The sequence below is a fragment of the Bufo gargarizans genome, chromosome 2 (assembly GCF_014858855.1).
Source record: "Bufo gargarizans isolate SCDJY-AF-19 chromosome 2, ASM1485885v1, whole genome shotgun sequence".
In the NCBI taxonomy this organism is placed as follows: domain Eukaryota; kingdom Metazoa; phylum Chordata; class Amphibia; order Anura; family Bufonidae; genus Bufo; species Bufo gargarizans.
Genome location: NC_058081.1, coordinates 558,200,186 through 558,223,264, shown reverse-complemented (window position 1 = coordinate 558,223,264; position 23,079 = coordinate 558,200,186). Strand labels below are relative to the sequence as shown.

Below are 23,079 nucleotides of genomic sequence, written 5' to 3'. Positions count from 1 at the left end.
TAATAAATACGCTATTATTCATAGTACAGCGTATAGTAATTTATTGTAGTAGTCGCAGCTAGGGCTGAAACGATTACTCAAATTAATCAATTAACTTAACACAAAAAAATCCTCTAATCCAGGGGTAGGCAACCTCCGGCACTCCAGCTGTTGTGAAACTACAACTCCCAGCATGCATACTTACTCTGCTCTTCTAAGAACTCACATAGAAATGAATGGAGCATGCTGGGAATTGTAGTTTCACAACAGCTGGAGTGCCGGAGGTTGCCTACCCCTGCTCTAATCGAATCGATGATTCGTTTGTGCCATGTGACCACAGAGTGTGAGTGAAGAGCTCGCTATTACTCACGCTCCGTGGTCACCCGCCTGCTCGCAAAACGCTGCTTTGGATCCTGACGTACATACATCTTCAGGACATTTTAGTTCACTGGCGCTGCGGCTGGGCACCGATGGCTAGAAGGGGGAGTGGGGGGGGAGCTAGTGGCATTGGGGGAGGAGATGATGGCAGTGGGAGGGGGAGCAACTGATGACATGAGGGAGCGCTGAAGGCACTGGGGTGGGGGGAGAGCGCTGAAGGCACTGGGGTGGGGGGAGAGCGCTGAAGGGGGTGGGGTGGGGGGAGAGCGCTGAAGGGGGTGGGGTGGAACTGATGCACTTGGGCTGATCGCACATGGGGGAACGAAGGGTGTTGGGGACTGAAGGCAGGGGGTCTGATGAGTTTTTATAAAGGAAAACAGTCTATTAATTCATTTTTTCTTATTAGAGTACTCGATTAATCGTAAAACAATCGGTAGAATACTCAATTACTAAAATAATAGTTTACTGCAGCCAGAGGCGTACATAGGAATCACTGGGCCCCATAGCAAAAATCTGAATTGGGACCCTTAACCCCGCCCACTACCCACCATGGCCCCTCCCACTTCCTGACTTTGCTCCTCCCATGCCACACCCCCATTAAATAAATTTATACATGACCTACAGAAACGGTTAGGGGTTTCCTGGGGGTGACCTGTCACATGGGATATCTGCTGCAGCCTGCAGGTCTCCTTATTTGGGGTGCCATGTTAGGCTACTTTCACACTTGCGTTCGGGTCTCCGCTTGTGAGTTCCGTTTGAAGGCTCTCACAAGCGGCACCGAACGGATCCGTCCAGCCCTAATGCATTCTGAGTGGATGCGGATCCGCTCAGAATGCATCAGTATGGCTCCGTCGGTCCTCCGCTCAGCAGGCGGACACTTGAACGCTGCTTGCAGCGTTCGGGTGTCCGCCTGGCCGTGCGGAGGCAAACGGATCCGTCCAGACTTACAATGTAAGTCAATGGGGACGGATCCGTTTGAAGTATGGCTCAATTTTCAAACGGATCCGTCCCCCATTGACTTTCAATGTAAAGTCAAAACGGATCCGTTTGCACTATCATGAACAAAAAAAAAATGTTTTTTTTTTTTTGTTCATGTTAATGCAAACGGATCCGTTCTGAACGGATCTAAGCGTTTGCATTATAGGTGCGGATCCGTCTGTGCAGACACCAGACGGATCCGCTCTGAACGCAAGTGTAAAAGTAGCCTTAAAGGGAATCTGTCACTAGCAATTTACCCCCAATTTTTTTTTCATGAATCCATGTTTAACAGAGTACCCGTTTTCCATCTGTCTTGTTCTTTTGATTGCGAGTCTTGTCATTTCTTCAAAAAATTGATTCTTATGATATGTAAATGACCCTGTAAGGAGCCCAGAGGGGCGTTATTCTTTCTCCACGGTGCCCAGGAACGCCCCTCTGAAGTGCCGTGCCCGGCTAAGTTTGAAAACTAATAACGCCTCCAAGTTCATCTAAATCGCCTCCCAGAGGCGCGGCTAAGTGCTCAACACCCCCCCCTCCCGCCCCCAGCGCCGCGCTCTGCGGCAAACACCCCGATCCTCCTCTCGCCGGCATCCCAAATCCCGCACAGGCGCAGTGCCGTCAGTCATCTTATCATAGCGCAGGCAATCGCCGGCACTGCGCCTGCGCGGGATTTGGGATGCCAGCGAGAGGAGGATCGGATTTGGGAGGCGATTTAGATGAACTTGGAGGCGTTATTAGTTTTCAAATTTAGCCGGGCACGGCACTTCAGAGGGGCGTTCCAGGGCACCGTGGAGAAAGAATAACGCCCCTCTGGGCTCCTTACAGCGTCATTTACATATCATAAGAATCGATTTTTTGAAGAAATGACAAGACTCACAAACCAAAGAACAATAAAGTCAAATAAAGTACCTTTTTTCCATCTGTGTTCTTCTTTTCCATGTCAGTCTTGTCCTTTCTTCTAAAAATCGATTCTTAGGATATGCAAATGACGCTGTAAGGACTGGAGCCCAGAGGGGCGTTTTTCTTTCTCCACGGTGCCCAGGAACGGTGCCGTGCCCGCATAAATATGAAAAACTACTAACGCCTCCATGTTTAGCTGAATCGCCTCCCAGAGGCGCGGCTAAGTCCTCAACACCCGCCCCCCTCCTCAGCGCCGCGCTCTGCAAACACCCGATCCTCTCGTCGGCGTCCCAAATCCCGCGCAGCCGCAGTGCCGGCGATTGCCTGCGCTCCGATAATACGGCTGAGGGCAACAGCATCACTGGGCTCGGCGCATGCCCAGTGACGATGTTGAAGCTGTTGCCCTCAGCCGTATTATCAGAGCGCAGGCAATCGCCGGCACTGCGCCTGCGCGGGATTTGGGACGCCGACGAGAGGAGGATCGGGTGTTTGCAGAGCGCGGCGCTGAGGAGGGGGGGCGGGTGTTGAGGACTTAGCCGCACCTCTGGGAGGCGATTCAGCTAAACATGGGGGGGGGGCCCTGGGGAGAAAAGCAGCCGCATAGCCGGCTGCAGGTCATGAGTGGGCGGGGCCTTATCTGCGCTACGGGCCCCCCAGTGCCGCGGGCCCCATAGCAGTGGCGTGGTCTGCCTCTATGGGCGTTGCGCCACTGACTGCAGCCCTAGTCGCCGCAGTAGTAGTAATTCGCACGTAGTTCAGTTCAAAGTGCAACATAGAAGTTAGATAGTTAGTATTTATAGCATAAATAGGCAGAGTCATCAGTAAACAACTCACGCCTATTTATGAATTATTGATATTAAAGGCAAAATAATAATTAATATCCCCCTTTTACAAGTAACATTTAAAATTTGTGCCTACTTCTGCAAGTGTATAATAAGAACTGTGCCTAGAAGTACGTGTATATGCAAGCTCCAAAGTCTTCAGCAAAAGGTGGTTTTCTGGGATTTTAATATTGATGATTGATCCTCAGGATAGGTCATCAATATCACATCAGCGAGGGTCCGACACCCAGACCCCCGGCGATCAGCTGGTTGAAGAGAAGGCCACCCTCAGTGCGACTGCAGCCTTTCCTTTATTGTTTACCTGCTCGCCATCGACATGGCAGCGGTGAGCAGGTGTAATCACAAGTTGTCCCATTCACTTGAATGCTACAGAGCCGTCCCATCTGCCCTCCCCAGTAATCTTTCTATAGCCATGATACATTGGGAACAGTTCAAGCAGGTGAGATAATATTTGCATCCAATAACCCGACATCCCATTCACGACAGCGTCCCTTTAAATAAATTAGAGGATGAGTTTCAGTGTTTGACAAGCTACAAACAATTGGGCTCCGTTTGCAGACTCCTATGACTGTCTACATGGGATGACAAAGCCTCTGGTGTGCTGCAGATGCCTCGGTGTACCAACAGACGCCACGCGGCAGGGATTATTTCTCTGGAGAGCTAATGAAGCGTAGCCGAGAACAAGCAGTCATATTCTTTGTACGTCCTTTGTTGTGGATGATTGCTCACATGAACTGCACGCTGATCTGCTGCCGCCAATCCCACTGGCATTGTGTGCGGCTGAGCGTCACCAAGACCCACAACATAAAGAGTTATATGGAAATAAGACGTCACAGTGACAATGAGGCAGAAGTGGAGGAATAGACACGTGGCAGTGGCCTAAGGGCTAGCATGGCACACACAATATTAAGCTACAGGGTTTGGGTAGTAAACTTAAAGGGTTTCTGTCATGAGAAAAATCGTTATGTAGCTGGCTGCCATTAGCGATGTGCTAACGTCAGCAGAATATAACTATGACTTATATCTCCCTGCCGCCGTTCGCGCTAAATAATGACTTTTATAATATGCAAATGAGCTTCTAGGTGCTTCTGGGGCGTTGCTGCAGCACCTAGAGGCTCCGTCCTCTCACCGCTTGGCACGCCCTTGTAAAAGGTGAATCGACATCCTCTGTCTCCTCCGTGCCCCGCTAATCCCGCACCGTCCATTTTAGTATTAGGAGCAGTGAGCAAAGGACGCTCGCCTGCTGCCGTCCTTCACTCACTGCGACTAAAACTAAAATGGACAGCACATGCGCGGGATTTGCGGGGCACGGAGGAGACCGAGGATGTCGATCACCTTTACAAGGGCGTGCCAAACGGTTAGAGGACGGCACCTCTAGGTGCTGCAGTAATACCCCACTAGCACCTAGAGGCTCATTTGCATATTATAAAAGTCATTAGCGCGAACGCCGGCAGGGAGCTATACCTCATATTGTTATGTACTGCTGACATTAGCACATCGCTGATGGCAGCTAGCTACATAACGTTATTTCTCATGACAGAAACCCTTTAATGTTTTCCCTGGGTTAAGGATAGTCTAGTTAAAGGGGTTGTCCCACAAACAATGTTCTAGGACCTGGATCTGAATACTTTTGTAATGGCATGTAAATAAAAATGTATTATAGCCACTGAGTTATTCAACAAACTATCTGTACAGCGCCATCTGCTGTTTGCCCTTCTAATTTCTCTGTCCTGCTCACTGAGAGGGAAGCACATGCTCAGTCCCATCCTTCAGTTCCACACGCCTCCTAAGAAAGGGTGGAAGCAGATTTCATCCTTCCACTGCCAATAGGTGCAGCAGACAGGACATGCCCCGGAGCTGCAATTGGAGCAATGAATGGGGAAATCTCTGGATCTATGTGAACTACAGGAAAAGATTCTAGGTTTGTTAGAAAGAGGTTGTCATATACTAGATTATATATGATTGAAAGGGTTTTTCGATATTTTATTTTATTTTTACTGATGACCTATCCTCTGGATATGTGGGTATATAAGGGCTGATTTATCCTCCGGATAGGTGATCAGTATTTGATTGGTGTGGATCCAACACCCCGTTCAGCTGTTTGAGAAGGCAGCAGTGCTCACAGTAGTGTGGTGGCCTTCTCTCAGCTTTTCCTAGGCCATGTGACATCACGTTCATCGGTCACATTACTGAGATGCAACTCAGCCCCCATTGAAGTGAATGGGGCTGGGCTGTAATACCAAGCACCACCGCTATACAATGTACGGCGCTGTGCTTGGTGAGCAGGGAGAAGGTCACAGCGCTCACAGGAGTGCCAGTGCCTTCTCAAAAATCTGATCTGTGGGGATCCCAGGTGTTAGATCCCCACCGATCAGATACTAATGACCTATCCAGAGGATAAATCGCCCCTTATTTATCCACCTTATTTATCCAGGTCATCAGTATCAAAATCTCTGAAAACCCCTTTAACCATGTGACAACCCCTTTAAGGCTACAAATACACAATCCAGTCACATTATTATGAGACCGCAGTAGGAGTAGCAACGGTGGCAGTGCGCAGTCGCTGGCTCTGAATGGCGGCATACTGTTACAGTACACTGCTGCAGATAGAGGAGCACTATAACCACTGATATAAAAGGGTTGTCCAGGTTCAGACCTGAACCCGGACACAACCCGATCTGCGCTCATTCACCATGAATGAGTGGAGCATCGGAGCTTTTCACGCTGAATCGCGCAGGGAAAAGGAATTTTCTTGAGATCTGCCGACATGGGTAAGCTAGGCGAAGGCTTCCACCTAGCAGTGAGCCCGGTGACATCAGCGGCACTAATGGGCGGGCTTTATCGCTGCTTTTACAGGCAAGGGCAGCGCTAAAGACCATCCATCAGAGCCGGTGACGTCACCAGGATCACTGCCAAGTCCAAATGTAAACAAACAGCCCTTGCCCTACAGCACAGGGCAAGCATCAGCGTGCAAAAAGCTCCGGTGAATAAGTGCAGATCCTGTTGCGTCCCGACGACCCTTTTAACCTTCACCCCTCAGCACACGCTTTTAATGATTAAAATAAAAGTGACGTTTTAATATCTTAACGGTCACATGCAAAAATAAGGAGTCTAGTAGATTTTGACTAAATGTAAAAATATACACATTATTCTGACCACTTCCTATTAAGGATGTCGGCAGTGTGTAGCTCATGAAGTAAGCCACGTGTGGCGAGCTGGCTTGGTGAGTATACAAGGGACAATTTATCAGCGTTACAAAAAGAGATGATTAATTATAAGTCTCGGAACAACCTTCTTAACCCCTTCAGGACTGTTCTTTAGGACATTTTAGGCATTTAGCGTCACATTCCAAGAGCTATAATGTTTCCATTTATCTCTGTCAATGTCGCTGTATAAGGGCTCGTATTTTGCAGGAGTTGTATTTTTCATGGATACTATTTTGGGGTACATACAACTCTTCTGGGGAAAGAGTTGTATGTAATTCTGCCACTGTTTTTGCATTATAAATTTAGTGGCATAAATAATCTGTTTGTTCTGTGAAGCATTATATAGTGGTAGTTCTTTTAAGGTTTTACTAATTTTGTACAATACACTTTTTGGTATACGGTAAATAGCTCGTTTAATGGTAAGGTGTGTCTTTTTGATAATGACACAACGATTTGTAACAGGGTTGATGTTCCTGGAGGGATACACCAAATGGAAAAGGACTTAGGAAAACTAGAGGAATGGTCAAAAATCTGGCAACTAAAATGTAATGTTGATAAGAGCAAGATAATGCACCTGGGACGTAAAAACCCCAAGAGCAGAATATAAAATCAGTGATACAGTCCTAACGTCAGTATCTGAGGAAAGGGATTTAGGGATCATTATTTCAGAAGACTTAAAGGTAGGCAGACAATGTCAGAGCAGCAGGAAATGCTAGCAGAATGCTTGGGTGTATAGGGAGAGGAATTACCAGTAGAAAGAGGGAGGTGCTCATGCCGCTCTACAGAGCACTAGTGAGACCTCATTTGGAGTATTGTGCTCAGTACTGGAGACCATATCTCCAGAAGGATATTGATACTTTGGAGAGAGTTCAGAGAAGAGCTACTAAACTAGTACATGGATTGCAGGATAAAACTTACCAGGAAAGATTAAAAGGACCTTAACATGTATAGCTTGGAAGAAAGACCAGACAGAGGGCATATGATAGAAACTTTTAAATACATAAAGGGAATTAACAAGGTAAAAGAGGAGAGAATATTTAAAAGAAGATAAACTGCTACAAGAGGACATAGTTTTAAATTAGAGGGGCAAAGGTTTAAAAGTAATATCAGGAAGTATGACTTTACTGAGAGAGTAGTGGATGCATGGACTAGCCTTCCTGCAGAAGTGGTAGCTGCAAATACAGTGAAGGAGTTTAAGCATGCATGGGATAGGCATAAGGCCATCCTTCATATAAGATAGGGCCAGGGGCTATCCATAGTATTCAGTATATTGGGCAGACTAGATGGGCCAAATGGTTCTTATCTACCGACACATTCTATGTTTCTTTATGTGTAATATTTTTGGTAAATAAATTCCATTAATCCATTCACAATGTCATGCTCTTCCAGAGGTTTTTGTAAGATTATTGGGCAGTTTCTCTGCCTACAAGATATTATCACAGATGCTTGGTTTACTTTTGCAGTTCTCAAAACTGAATTTGACTCAGCAGAGATCACATGCCTCTTCTTCACAGCAAAAATGTTATAACATGAACAGAGTTGAGAAAAAGACCTTAATCCTAACTTCTACAAACCTATGAATGCAGAATCTACCTAATCAAACTAATATGAAAAGTTGTTATTCTAAAAATCTTCATCTTCTTGCATATTATAAGTTATACCAGCAAGAATTAGTCTTTATGTAGAAAACTATGAATTAAATCAAGCCTTACTGACTAGTGATTTAAATCATTTTGATTTAAATCAAATCCACCCTGATCCTAACATATCGTACCCGTTTCACATTTTTATCCTTGTAACTGTACAGGATGGGCGGTTATGGACACGACAATACTAATTTTGCATAGGTGTTTTTGTATATTTTTTTAAACATAATAAAGACTCTTACTGTTAAAATGCAATTTTAGTGTTTTTCTTACACTCTATTTTTCACCTAAATGGTTGCTTACAATGCACTACTTCTGTAGTGCAGTGTATTATGTCAGCCTGTCAGTAGCCTATTAGTCTACAATGGTAAAGGGGGATTTTATATTCCGTCGTATACTTTGTTTTCCCTAGAAAACTTGAGAATTTGACCCTACTATCATTTGATCACGTCTGCAATGTGTCTGTATTGAAGTGCATTATGCCAGGCCATGTTACACCGACAGGCAGCCTAATATGCTCTTGTACATCGCAGCCCTGGGGAGGGCTCTAATCCAGGATTATGTAGCTGGGGTGTTGATGGGCTTACAGACAGAGCACCCTTTCATATTAAAGCACATAAGAGCTGTAGTCAGCATCAGTGGGGTTAACCAACCAGTCATTACAACTTATAACAACTGTGAATGGCACAGGCACAAGTCTTCATCCACTCCATCCCCTGTATTGGTATAGTGCAGGGCATGAACTCTGCTTTCTGTGTCACACTACTACAGTGCAGCACAGGAGGGGTTAAAAAAAAAAAATGATGGGCCTTTATTATTCTGTATAGACAAGCTCTACCCTTTTATAATTCATACATTTGTAGTTTACTCTAGCTTTCACCCTATTAAGTGTACTTAAAGGGGTATTCCGGTTGTTTGAAGTTATCCAATATTCGCAAGAGTTTTTTTTTTTTTATCTTAAATTTAAAAAAATTCCCAAACTCCCTCTATTCCAGCTCCATCAGTCTGATGTTTCCCACCAGTGATAACGTGCCCATATATTGCATATTACTGCCGCAGTCAATCACTCCTCTTAGTGGTACACCGCACTAGAGCACTAACGGAGTGATTGGCTACAGTAGTCACATGCGGTATACAGGTATATCACTGCTGCAGCCAGGAGAACAAAACCTGGCTGGTAGGAGGGAGTGGCGGCATTGGAAAGGAGGCAGTTCACACAGCAAGTATAAGAGTACAAAAAAGAAAAAAAATTAACACCTTTAAAAGAGGTTGGACAACTTTTAGGGGTTATTTTTTTTTAGCAACCCCCCCCCACCTGGCCAGACCTCCAAAACAGAAGCATACTTTTCTAATCCCATCCTTACTGCCTTGCTCAGGCCCCCCACCGTCAACATCTGCTTTGACACTGCTGCAGCTAATAACTGATCTCAGCAGTGACCTGCTTCCTTGCCTCATGTGACCAACTGAGATGACACAAGAGGAGCAGATCACCAGCCAGCGATTGGCTGCAGTGGTGTCAAAGTAGATGTTGACAGCGGGGGACCCGAGCAAGGTATCCAAGGACAGAAAATGAAGCAGCTTGGACCAAATGGTGGGGAGTAGGTAACTATGCCTCCATTTTGCAGCAATTGATTTATCAAACCCACCAGAAAAGGTGGCTGACCGCTTCAAACACAGAAAATGTCCGAGAAGTCACACAAATATTATTTAATATTTCTTACCTGAACAGTTGTAACCATTTAAGACCCCTTTGAGGATCTGCTTCGTAGTATGCTCAAACACATCTTGTTGGCAGTTCTGTTCACCAAATACACGGTCAAATATGAATTTCAGATCCTTCCCTTTGCGCTTCGTTCCTTCGTGGCCTCTGAGGTTGGAGAAGACACCTGATGTTTCGGGCTCATCAGGGTCAAATATCAAAATGTTGTGATCAACTACTTGCACCACAGAGTACTGGTTTCCTTCCTGCTCCCTTGAGTTTGGTGGGCGGACACGGACCACCACAGAGACGTTCCCTTCTTCAGCGGCCACAGGAGCAGCCATATTAAAATGATATGACAACTGGTGTCAGATAGGCCTGTGGGGATACAAGAAAGTGGCACTGGTTATTAGCAGCCATGTCATTACACTGCCCACTACTGACATCTATAAACGTTCTTTTCCTTGGGCCAAGGCCTCATTCACACACTGATGATATCCCATTATAGAGGACCTGTTATCTCCTGACGTCTGCATTAGTAACGATTCCCCATGTAATAAAAATTCTAGAGCCAGGGGCGGATTGGCCATAGACCCTACAGGGAAATTTCCCGGTTGGCCGATGCCCCAGGGGCCACACAAGCCCTTCTCTCTGCCGCTGACCAGGTACATAATAACCTCTCAACAGTAATTAACTCCGTCAGAATCAGGTACTGATGTACCCAGCCAGCGACCACACATACCCTCCCAAAGTCAAATGCTGTAGTCTGCACATCACCTCCTAAGACCGCTGCTCCATAGACAACTGGAGGAGGAGGACAGAAGATGGCAGCTAGTGATGGCCACCACAGAGGGACAGTTTTTGGTTGAGTATATAATGCTACACTGTATTATTTGGTACTACTGGGATGGTATTTTGCACCATGCTATTGTTTTTCCCGCCTACAGGTATTGCCTTGCCTTTTCTTAATTTGGACCTGTCTACAACATGGGGCCCACTTTTAAATATTTTTTTCCCAGGGCCACTTTAATTTCCCAGTCCGTCCTTGCCTAGAGCATCTACTTTAATAATTCTATGTTGTGCCATTTCTCTCTTCAGGTGTCAGATTGGGGTACCTAGGGCCCACCAGTGTAACGGATTCTGGGGGCCCACCTTAAGGCTCCTGCACACAAACTTATTTTTTTCCCCCGTGTTCGTACCATTTAAAAAAAAATAAAATAAAATTGTGTTCTGTATGTGAAACCATTCACTTCAATGGGACCACAAAAATGGAAATGACTCCATGTGCATTCAGTGTCTGTATGTCCGCATGGCTGGTACGCAAAATTATAGAACATGTCCTATTATTGTCGGCATTACAGACAAGGTGTTACATATTAAGGAAAAGGGAAAACACCAAATACACACCACAAAGAATAGACAACAATCTAGGCCTCAAAAGCTAAGGAAGAGGGATGGTAATCCCTAGGCCTTTCCCTAAGGCTGGGTTCACACCTGTAAAACGCTCAACAAGATTAAACCAATGCTTCCCTATCGACATGGTTCTCACCTGGGCGTTTTACAGCGCGTACGATCGCACTGTAAAACGCCCGACGCCCCAAGAAGTACATGAGCTTCTTTGGGGCGTCTTGTCGCGCGTTCCCGTACATAGACTTTCGGGAACGCGCGACAATCGGCGTTCGCTTGTCTCTGTATGCGCGATTGCAAACGCCCATACAATCGCGCATACAGAGCGCTCCATCGCGAACGCTCAGGTGTGAACCCAGCGTAACTCCTGCCAGTATGAGCAGATCCCGATTGTGGAGATACGTATACACCGGATACCTAAAGCCCTGCTAAAACCGACGAGCCCTAGGATAGGCAGCAGGGGATGAGACAGCTTGTTCCTTCCAGAATTAAGGAACCTGCGTTTCCCTGAGACCTAGAAACAACACACACCAGATAATAAGAAACAGGAGATCCAAGACAAACCAGCACTAGCAACTCCAAGCAGAAACTATCAACTGCATGGTCAGCAGTGTGAAGTGGATCTAAACAGAGCCTCATCGCTGATAACGAGCGGCACCTGAGGAGAGGTGAGATCCTGCCAAACAACATACATAGAGGAAAACAGAGAGATCTGTCAGATAGACTCATGTGCAGCGAGTCTATCCGATCTTCTCACCTCTCTCACAGGAGGGACCGTGACAGTACCCCCCCCCCCCCCCTTCTACGGGTGGCCTCCGGACATCCAGGACCGACTTTATCAGGATGCGCCCTGTGAAAGGCCCTCACAAGTCGACTGGCATTCACGTTGGTTGCAGGAACCCACATTCTTTCCTCTGGACCGTAACCCTTCCACTGTACGAGGTACTGAAGAGATCCACGAAGAATACGTGGGTTCACTATCCTGGCAATCTGAGACTCAAGATTACCATCCACCATGACAGGAGGTGGTAGCAGGGAGGACGGTTCAGCAGGTTCAACATATCTTTTCAGCAATGACTTGTGAAAAACATTATGAATCTTCAAAGCCTGCGGAAGCTCAAGATGAAAAGCAACCAGAATAATAATGGCAGAGATCTTGTATGGCACAATAAACCTTGGCCCCAACTTCCAAGAGGGTAACTTCGACTTAAAGGGGTTGTCCAGGTTCAGAGCTGAACCTGGACATCCCTCCATTTTCACCCCGGCAGCCCCCCTGACATGAGCATCGGAGCAGTTCATGCTCCGATGCTCTCCTTTGCCCTGCGCTAAATCGCGCAGGGCAAAGGCATTTTTCTGAGTTCCGATGACATACCGGGCTCTCTATGGGGCTGACAGGCAGCCCGGTGACGTCACCGGCACTGATGGGCGGGATTTGGCTCTGCCCTAGCCAGTAAAACGGCTAGGGCAGAGCTAAAGCCCGCCCCTCAGAGCCGGTGACGTCACCGAACACACTGCTGGGCGGAAGTTACCGCCCGGCAGTGTGTTATTGAAAACACAAGAGCCTGTGCCCTGCGCGATCTAGCGCAGGGCACGGGAGCGCATCGGAGCATGAGATGCTCCGATGCCAGGCTCAGGAGGGCTGCCGGGGTGAAAATAAGGGTATGTCCGGGTTCAGCTCTGAACCCGGACAACCCCTTTAATATTTCTTGTGGACAGCCACACAGAATCACCCACTCTCAGGTCCAGACCATTCACAAGTCTCTTGTCAGCCATACGTTTATACTTTTTGCCCATTTTATTTAAATTGTTTTGAACCTTCCGCCAAATAGATGACAACGAAGAGAAGAATCGTTCCTCTTCAGGTATACCAGACGTCTCAGCACCAGAAAATGCGGATGGAACCCATATGCACCAAAAAACTGCGACTTATCAGTGGACTCCTGTCTACGGTTATTTATGGCAAACTCGGCCAACTATAAAAATGAAGACCACTCCTCGTGATTCTCAGAGACAAAACATCTCAAATAAGTCTCCAGATTCTGGTTAGTGTGCTAAAGTCCATGGACAAATGAGTCCAGGGTCGGGATGGGATAGACAAGGGAAGTAGAGTTCCTGAAGGCCGAGTCTCACAAGTCTCACAAGCTGCCACATAAGCCTCAACACATTTACGTAACCTTTGCCACCAGAATCTTCGAGAAATGAGATCCACAATGGATCTACTCCTAGGGTGTCCCGTAAGAACAGTATCATGATGTTCCTTAAACACCTTGAAAAGGACCTTCTTGACCACAGAAAAAGTTAAGTCTTTTCTTAACCCTAAAGTTTTTATCACTGGTCCAGGTGTGACCTGAACCAATTGCATTGGCTCATCACCAGACATAAGCTTGAGTGTCTCTTTACCCAGTGTCAGAAGAGACCGCATCCCTGTATAATAATACGTCCCGACCGAGAGGAACTTTAGATCTCTCCCTCAGAAGTCTATCAATACGCACCTCCACAGACATGGCCGCCTCCAATGACTCTGGATTTGCGCGAAATGCCAAGGCATCCTTCAGGTTCTCAGACAGTCCTTGACAAAATTGACTACGAACCACTGGGTCATTCCACTTCGCATCAGTTGTCCACCTCCTAAATTCAGAGCAATAGGATTCAGCTGAACACTCTCCCTGCCGCGAGAAACGCAACTTAGATTCGGCCAGGGAAACCCGATCTGGGTCATCGTAGATAAGTCCCAGAGCTCTGAAAAATTAATCTACCGACCGGAGGCATGATTCCCTGAACCGAACAAAGTTGTCACTTCCCCCAGAAAACCTACCCGGGAGAGCAACCTTTGGTTCAGGGCAGGCCTGGTTCTCACTGCCGGAAGTTGATAATGTCACAGGTTACGGGGAAGGGAAAACACCAAATACACACCACAACGAATAGACAACAATCTAGGCCTCAAAAGCTAAGGAAGAGGGATGATTACCTCCTAGTAATCCTTAGGCCTTTCCCTAACTCCTGCCAGTATGAGCAGATCCTGATGGTGGAAACACTCATACATCGGATTAGGGATCGACCGATATTGATTTTTTTAGGGCCGATACCGATAATTTGTGAACTTTCAGGCCGCTAGCCGATAATTTATACCGATATTCTGTGAATTTTCATTTTTGAAAAAATAAAAAAAAAATTCCTACAAAATGAATAGGTTTATTGTTAACGTGTATTTTTTTATTTTATATCTTTCTTTTTCATTTATACTTCATATTTTGGTGGGTTTTTTTTTTTACTAACTTTTAGCCCGCTTAGGGACTAGAACCCTTGTCCTATTTACCCTGAGATCTATATCAGGGTGAATAGGACTTCACACTCTTCCTGCTGCTCTGTGCTTTGTGCACACAGCAGCACGGAGCTTACCATGGCAGGCAGGGCTTCAATAGCGTCCTGGCTGCCGTGGTAACTGGGGCTCCACTCGGAGGGGAGAGGAGACCCTGTGGCCACTGCCACCAATGATTAATACTGGGGGGGCGCACTGCGCCACCAATGTTTTTAATACGGGGGTGGGGGGCGAACTGCACCACCAATGTTTTTAATACGGGGCTGGGGGTGGGGGGCACACTGCGCCACCAATAATTAATACTGGGGTGGAGGGCGCACTACGCCACTAATGAAGATAAATCTCTCATTTATTCATATACAGGAGGCAGGAGCTGGCTGCAGAATCATATAGCTGGCTCCCAGCCTCTATGAGCGGTAGCTGTGATCCGCGGCACCTGAGGGGTTAACTACTGCAGATCGCAGCTAGCGCTCAGAGGTCGGGAGCCGGCTATGTGATTCTGCAGCCAGCTCCCGCCTCCTGTGTATGAATGAATGAATGAATGAATGAATGAATGAGAGAGGTATCTTCATTGGTGGCGCAGTGACCACAGCCCCTCCCCCCCTCTTCCCATCTGTCTCTTTATTGGTGGCAGCGGCAGCACAGGGGGAGGAGACACTGCTTCCTTCTCCCTGTGCTGCTGAGGGAACACGGAGAGCGCTGACAGCAGCGCGATCTGTGTTCCCCATATGTTATCGGAATATCGGCAAAATAGATGCAGATACCGATAACTGTCAAAATCCTGAATATCAGCCGATAATATAGGTAAAACCGATAAATCGTCGATCCCTACACCGGATAGCCCTGCTAAAACTGACGAGCCCTAGGATAGGTAGTAGGGGAAAAGACAGCAGGTTCCTTCCAGAATGAAGGAACCTGCGTCTCCCTGAGGCCCAGAAACAACACACACCAGATAATAAAAAACAGCGAAGGCAACAAGAGATGTATGGAGAAGAAGGAAATTCAAGACAAACCAGCAACCATATCAACCGCATGGTCAGCAGTGTGAGGCGGATCTAAATAGAGCCTCATCACTGATAACAAGCGGCACCTGAGGAGAGGCGAGATCCTGCCAAACAACAACATACATAGAAGGGAAACAGAGAGACCTCACGTGCAGCAAGTCTATCCGATCTTCTCACCCTCTCTCACAGGATAGGACTGTTCTATTAGAGGCCAGCTGTTCCGCATAATGTGGAATGCACACACCCGGTATCCATGTTTTGCAGATCCACAATTTGCCGACTGCAAAACATCCAACAATCGTGTTCATGAGCCCTTAGGCCTCTTTCAGACTGGCATTGCGGGAAAAGGTGCGGGTGCGTTGCGGGAACATGCGTGATTTTTCCATGCGAGTGCAAAACATTGTAATGCGTTTTGCACGCACGTGAGAAAAATGAGCATGTTTGGTAGCCAAACCCGAACTTCTTCACAGAAGTTCAGGTTTGGGATCGGGGTTCTGTAGATTGTATTATTTTCCCTTATAACATGGTTATAAGGGAAAATATTAGCATTCTGAATACAGAATGCATAGTACAATAGTGCTGGAGGGGTTAAAAAAAAAAACATTTAACTCGCCTTAATCCACTTGCTCGCGCAGCCGGCATCACTTCTCTCTCTTTCTTTGCTGATTGCAGTCAAAGGACCTGTGGTGATGTCACTCCAGTCATCACATGATCCATCACCATGGTAAAAGATCATGTGACGGACCATGTGATGACCGTAGTGACGTCACCACAGGTCCTTTGACTGCAATCAGCAAAGAAAGAGACAAAAGCGATGCCGGCTGCGCGAGCAAGTGGATTAAGGTGAGTTAAATGGGTTTTTTTTTGTTTTGTTTTTTAACCCCTCCAGCACTATTGTACTATGCATTCTGTATTCAGAATGCTATTACTTTCCCTTATAACATGGTTAAATAATAAAATGATCGGGTCTCCATCCCGATCGTCTCCTAGCAACCGTGCGTGAAAATCGCACCGCATCCGCACTTGCTTGCGATTTTCACGCAGCCCCATTGACTTCTATGGGGCCTGCGTTGCGTGGAAAACGCACAATATAGAACATGCTGCGATTTTCACGCAACGCACAAGTGATGCGTGAAAAATCACCGCTCATGTGCACAGCCCCATAGAAGTGAATGGGTCCAGATTCAGTGCGGGTGCAATGCGTTCACATCATGCATTGCACCCGCACAGAATACTCGCCCGTGTTCACGAGCCCTTACAGTGATAACAGAAATATGAAAGATGAAGTATGATGGCAGACACTTACAGCAAAATGCACAAACACACGTGGCAGAATTTAGGTTACTTTCACACTTGCAGTAACAGGGTCCGGCAGGATGTTCCGGCGGGGGAACAGCCTGCCACATCCATGCCAACGCTAGAAAATTCCAGTGGTCCCAAAGAGAATGAATGGAGCAGCAGGGCCTGTCACACCATAACAAGGGGGAACAGGACCCGTTCCTGGGAACAGTGGTGGTTGCAGAATTGGACCCCACTAATCATATAGTTATGCCCTATGGTGTGGAGAGGATAACTTGAAAACCTGCACAACCCCTTTAAATCCTCCATTACTCCACCACCACTATATCTCTGTACATGGCAGCAGTGATGCCACTAAATATGGATCATCACTGCCGCTATGCAAACCATACGTGTCAATACTGGAGAATATGACGCACTGTGCAGAATTTTTTCGGGCATAAGTCCAACCCCCTTTGCAGGTCCCAACCTTTAGCAAAGCCCAAGCAAAGGTGCTAGAGGAGCAACGTGAGCAAAGGGCACAAACGGAGGGTCATAACTGAAGCAGAGACATTAGGGTCACCTGAGGCAGGGTAATAGTGGGGATCCTGGAGTTACAATAATTATCTCTCCTGAGAAAGGAGAAATAATTACTCCTCCATTTTATCTTGGGCACAGGAGACTGGGGACCCATCGAGGAATCTCCCCCGCCTCCCTGATGGGCCAGTCCGAGCCTGCCTCTGTTATTCCTGCAAGTAGTGTATGAATGAATTGCCAGCAGTCTGCAATAAAGGTCCAGATGGGTGATAGCAGTTGGGGGGGGGGGGGGGGGGGGGGGGCCTGCACAGTCTGACAATATTCAATCAGTGCTGCTAGTGTCAGACTGTACAGGGACACGTCCCCAAATGAAAACACCCATTTGGACCTTTATTACAAATTGCTAAAAATGCATTCAGAACTTCTACAAGGAATAATAGAGGAATAGCACAACAGAGCCATAAGAATAGATGTTCCAGAATAGTTATTACATGGGGAATGCATAAAGTTATTAAAACAGACATGTCAGGAGAGGCGACAGGTGGTTTTCCAGGATTTGTGGTTTTTAAAACAACTGGCAGAGAATAAAAACTTGTAATATGGTTTATGATTGCATTTGTTTTACTCATTTTGGGCTAAAAATCCTATTTTCAGTTGGCCTTTATTAAAAATATTGAGCCGTTCTGTCACAAAGGGTTAACTTTTTACTTACACTGTGTTATCTTATAAACCTTATCTCTAAGGCTACTTTCACACTGGTGTTTTGGCTTTCCGTTTGCGAGATCCGTTCAGGTCTCTTACAAGCGGTGCAAAATGGATCAGTTTTGCCCTAATGCATTCTGAATGGATAAGGATCCGCTCAGAATGCATCCGTTTTCCTCCGTTCAGTCACCATTCCGCTCTGGAGGCGGACACTAAAACACTGCCTGCAGCATTTTGCTGTCCGCTTGACGAAACTGAGCCAAACGGATCCGTTCTGACTTACAATGTAAGTCAATGGGGACGGATCAGTTTCCTATGACACAATCTAGCACAATAGAAAACGGATCCGTCCTCCATTGACTTTCAATGGTATTCAAGACGGAGCCGCCTTGGCTATGTTAAAAGGAGTATTCCCATCTTATACAATAGGAGCATATTGCTAGGATATGCCCCCATTGACTGATAGGTGCGGGGCCGACCGCTGGGAAATGCACCTACAACGAGAACGAAGCAGGGAGCGCTGTGGCTGGAGGACCCCGGATTTCGGGGTCCGTCCACAACCAAGCGCTGCTCCCATAGAAGTGAATAGGAGCATGGGCCACGAGCCAGCACTCTGCTATTTTAGGCGGCCCATAGAAATGAATGGAGGGCGGCTGCGCATGTGCCCTCTGTTCATTTCCCGACTCCGTTCTCATTGTAGGTGCGGGTCCCAGTGGTGGGACCGGCACCTATCAGACAATGGGGGCATATCCTAGCAATATGTCCCTATTGCCTGAGATGGGAAAACCCCTTTAAAGATAATACAAACGGATCCGTTCTGAACGGATGCAGACGTTTGTATTACCTGAACGGATCCGTCTGTGCAGATCCATAACGGATCCGTACCAAACACGAGTGTGAAAGTAGCCTAAACTACCAAGAGGTAATAAACACTTATTTAAGCCATATTCTTATCAGCGAGATAAGAACTGAGCTATAGTGAGTGTTCAGGTCAGAGATAAGGAGTCTGTCTGCTCCCTCAGGTGACGGAAAAGGCAGAAAATCCAAAGGCTCTTACTACAGCATCTGAGCCATGTACAAAAAAAAGGGTTCCACATTTTTCATAAAGCCCAATTGAAAAAAAAAATATTTTTAGCTCAAAATTAGTGCAATGCAATAATAAATAAAATTGTTCCAAAAAGGTGTACGTAGTCTTTAAGGCCCTTTTTTTTGCCAAACTTGATGGGAGGAATAGATCTGCATGCGGCACTCTTCAAACACAAGAATAGTACTATGATGGCCCATATTCCAGTCAGTGAGGTCCATCGGGCACACTGGTATCTACAGTATGGCACAGATGTGAACAGAGCCCAATATATACAGGTGAAACTTGAAAAATTAGAATATTGTGCAAAGTTCATTTATTTCAGTAATGCAACTTAAAAGGTGAAACTAACACATGAGAGACTCATTATATGCAAAGCAAGATATTTCAAGCCTTTATTTGTTATAAATTGGATGATTATGGTTTACAGTTTATGAAACCCCAAAGTCACAATTTTGAGGTCCCCTTTGCTCAGGAGATATGGATTAATTAGCTGACTAGAGTGTGACACTTTGAGCCTAGAATATTAAACCCTTACACAAAATTCTAATTTTAAGCTGCATTAATGCAATTCCTTTTAATTTGCATTACTGAAATAAATGGACTTTTGCAAGATATTCTAATTTTTCGAGTTTCACCTGTATATTCAGGACCGGCCCCGAGTCTGGCAAAACTAACCGACCAGCACCTGCTTACAAAGGGAAATAAATGGGCAGGTGATGAAAAGCAAACAGCACAAAGCTGCAGCAGCGCCCCACGGAGGCCAGCGGGTAATATATTAAACAACATCACTGCGATCTTTACTATACTTACCGTATAACTTTCAGGCCATAGCTCACAGTTTAATCAAGTTGTGTGAACCTACCTGCCTTTCAAGCGTATAAGACTGGCATCTTTTCCCCAGCAGACGCCATCCATGTGTGAATGGTGGCAGTCTGTCCCCTGCACAGCACCTCTCTCATCCATACAGCTGTGTCAGGTACTGCCGTTTCAGCAGTCTGCCGGTTCCCCTGAAGACGCCAAGTTAAATTGGCGAAACATGTCGGGGGGCAGAGTCCTGTAAAGCGTGTATTTTAGACAGCGTCAGCTTGTAATGCCTCTATGACAAGGAGCAACAGTAAAGCAGTCAGATAGGGGACATCTAGGATCACAGTGTATTAGCAACTGTCAGTAATAGATAGGAGCGAGAGCGCACCAACTTCTGTGACAGACCACAGATGGTGGAATAACAGAGCTGGTAACAGCAAGCACCTGCAGGGGCCGCTAAATATAAAGCAGCCAAGCAGAGCAAATATATATAATATCAGACAGTTAGTAGCACCTCCATTTGTACCCCAAGACGCTAAAATCACTATCTGTGAATTATACAAATACAAAAACACCACACAGATTACAAGCTGAGCTGAGAATTTTAATTGTCAGTCTTGTGTGAAGTATTTTATTATTTAATACAATAAATGTTACGTTTTATTTTAAACAAACTATCACACGTGTCAATCCAGAGACAGCCATTGATCTCACTGATCATTTGAAAATTCAAAAAAGGTACTGCCGTTTAGATCCATTGACCTGAATGAGCACTCAAACAAGTGCCACGCATGGTCTTGCCAGGAAAGATGCCATGCTGCTCAGCTGTTTAGAATGTCAGGAATCGATGCTTAAAGGTGTTCTCCAGGACGAGAAAATCATGGCTGCTTTCTTCCAAATCCACAGGTTGTGTAGCCAACGGAGCCCAGCTGCAATACCAGATACCACCTATGTACGAGTGTACAGGTGTAGTGCTGTTTTTGGAAGAATGCAGCCATGTTTATCTAATCCCGAATAACACATTCCCTATCCACTGGACAGGGGATAGCTGCTTGATCACTGGGGGTCCAACCTCTGGGACTGCTAGTGATGATGAGAATGGGAGTCCGGAAGAGCCGCGGAACTGCCCCATGAGAATGCAGTGGTAGTGCATCCTCTGCTCTATTCACTTTGATGGGACTGCTGAGTACAGGGGTCACAGCAGAGCCATACTACTGAATTCATAAAAGACGCACAGGCGCACTACCGCTCCACTTTCACTGGGCAGTTCAACACCACTTCTGGACTCCCGTTCTTGGGGTACCGTGTTCTAACACTTAAAAAGGGTTTTCGCTAGTGGCTTATTCTCTGGATAGGTCATCAGTATCTGATCAGTGGGGGTCCAACACCCTCGACCCCCACCAATCAGCTGTTTTGAGAACAGGAGCGCTGCTTCAATGTGACGTCACTGGCCTAGGAAAAGCAAAAAGAAGATACTAATGACCTACCTAGTGGATAGCTCATCAGTGTAAAAAAAAATAAAAATTTATATACCTTTAACACACGTCACATGATTCCTATAGCCAATCACAGCTCTGTGCAATGGTCACATTGCCACGGTCATGTGACTCGACAACATTACCCATGGTTTTCTCATGAACAACACTTCTCCCCTACATACGGGATAGGTGACAAGTGTCTGGCGGGTCTGACTGCTGGAGTTCCTGATGATCATGAGAACGCGAGTCCTGTGTCCCTATCTGAATAGAGCAGTGTCTGCCAACGCTTTATTTATTTATCACCATGAGACTGTCAGAGACAGGCGAGCGCTATCTCCGGCAGTCTCATAGAGCGGACTATAGCGGCAGTAGACATCTTACCACTGTTTATTCACGGGAACCCTATTCTGGTGAGCAGTAGGGGCCGGGGCTGTTGGACCACCGCTAATCAGACACTTATGGCGGGTTTACACAGCCCAATTGTGGGGCAGATTATTGAGAACGAAAATGACTACTCTGCCCATATAAGGGTGCTGTCGATCACCCAACGAAGGAGCGAAACGCTGGTTTATTGGGTGAATTCATCTTTCATGCAGACAGCTCAATCATCGTTTCCGGGCAGCAGATTGTACTGTGTGAACAGGGATCTGCTGCCAGAAGCAATGGTTGTGTATGAGGACGAGAGATAGCAGCAGCCATCACTCATCCCTATACAGTGGAGGAGAGCACTGCATGGAAATGTAGCTTTTCACCTCCACTGACAAGCATGCAGTTATCAGGAAAGAACGCTTCCTTCCCAAGAACTATCTGCTCAGCGTGTCTTTATGGCCCATCCTGTGGGTAGAGAAGTGCTGTTCGTTAAAGGGGTTGGCAGGGCTTTTACTATTGATGACCTGTCCCCAGAATAGGTCATCAATATCAGATCGACACCCAGCACCCCCACGGATCAGCTGTATGAGGAGACGGCACGCACAGTGCAGCTGTCCTATAGGCATACCGCAGTGGACAAGGGAGACGCGCCGCCTCCTCACACAGCTGATCGGTGGGGGTGCCGGGTGTCGGACCTCCGCCGATCTGACATCGGTGACCTATCCTGAGGACAGGTCATCAATAGTAAAAGCCCGGACAACCCCTTTAAAGGGGTTGTCTCACTGCAAATGGCATGTATCCTGTAGACACAGCTAATACCAGGTCTTACTAATGTATGGAACCCCTTTCATTTACATAGGAGCACAAACCTAATCTGAATATAGAAATGCTGCCATTTTACCAAACCAGAGCAATAGAGTAAACGTATTACAGCAATTCCCAGAGCCACCTAGGTCAGCAAAGGCTGTGCCATGACTTGGGTGTTAGAGGGCATTCCCTGGCAGAACCGCCAGCGAGCCCACCGCCCGCTCACTGAGCACAGCACCCATCACGTGACCACTCACCTAGTATAAATACGGTTCCTGATAACGTCTCCAATTTCCATCAATCTTCCATATTTTTAAGATTATTTCTTAATGCCGGCCCCGCCCCCATCTCTCCAATGTCTACACACTTCCGCCAGACTAAGTTCAAATCAAGCGGGCTCTTCCGGACGCGGACGCTGATTGGAGGGTGCGGTCCTCTACGCTGATTGGCGAGTAGGTGACGTCATTAAACGGCGCGCGGTGTGTGTCGGGAGTTGTAGTCTCTCTGTTTAGGAAGTATGTTTGAATTGCGGCGGAAGTTGGAGGCAGCGCCGTGTAGAGTCAGTGCAGTCTAGTGTCTTGTATACATCATGCAGAGTTACGCCAGCCATTGGGAGTCCTTATATATTATTGGTGCCTTCCTATGACGGTCATAAGACT

General features: G+C 46.6%; 1 protein-coding gene across 1 annotated transcript in view; it reads right to left on the bottom strand.

Moving 5' to 3' along the window:
• The window catches only part of LOC122926691 (kinesin-like protein KIF18B), an 81,065-nt gene extending 58,257 nt beyond the window's left edge, over positions 1–22,808 (bottom strand). The window contains exons 1-2 of the mRNA XM_044278154.1: positions 22,678–22,808; positions 9,651–10,006 (exon numbers count right to left, since the gene is read on the bottom strand). Coding sequence (XP_044134089.1) covers positions 9,651–9,972 — 322 coding nt within the window. The 5' untranslated portion in view covers positions 9,973–10,006; positions 22,678–22,808. The remainder of the gene's footprint in view (positions 1–9,650; positions 10,007–22,677) is intronic.
• Between the last annotated feature and the right edge of the window lie 271 nt (positions 22,809–23,079).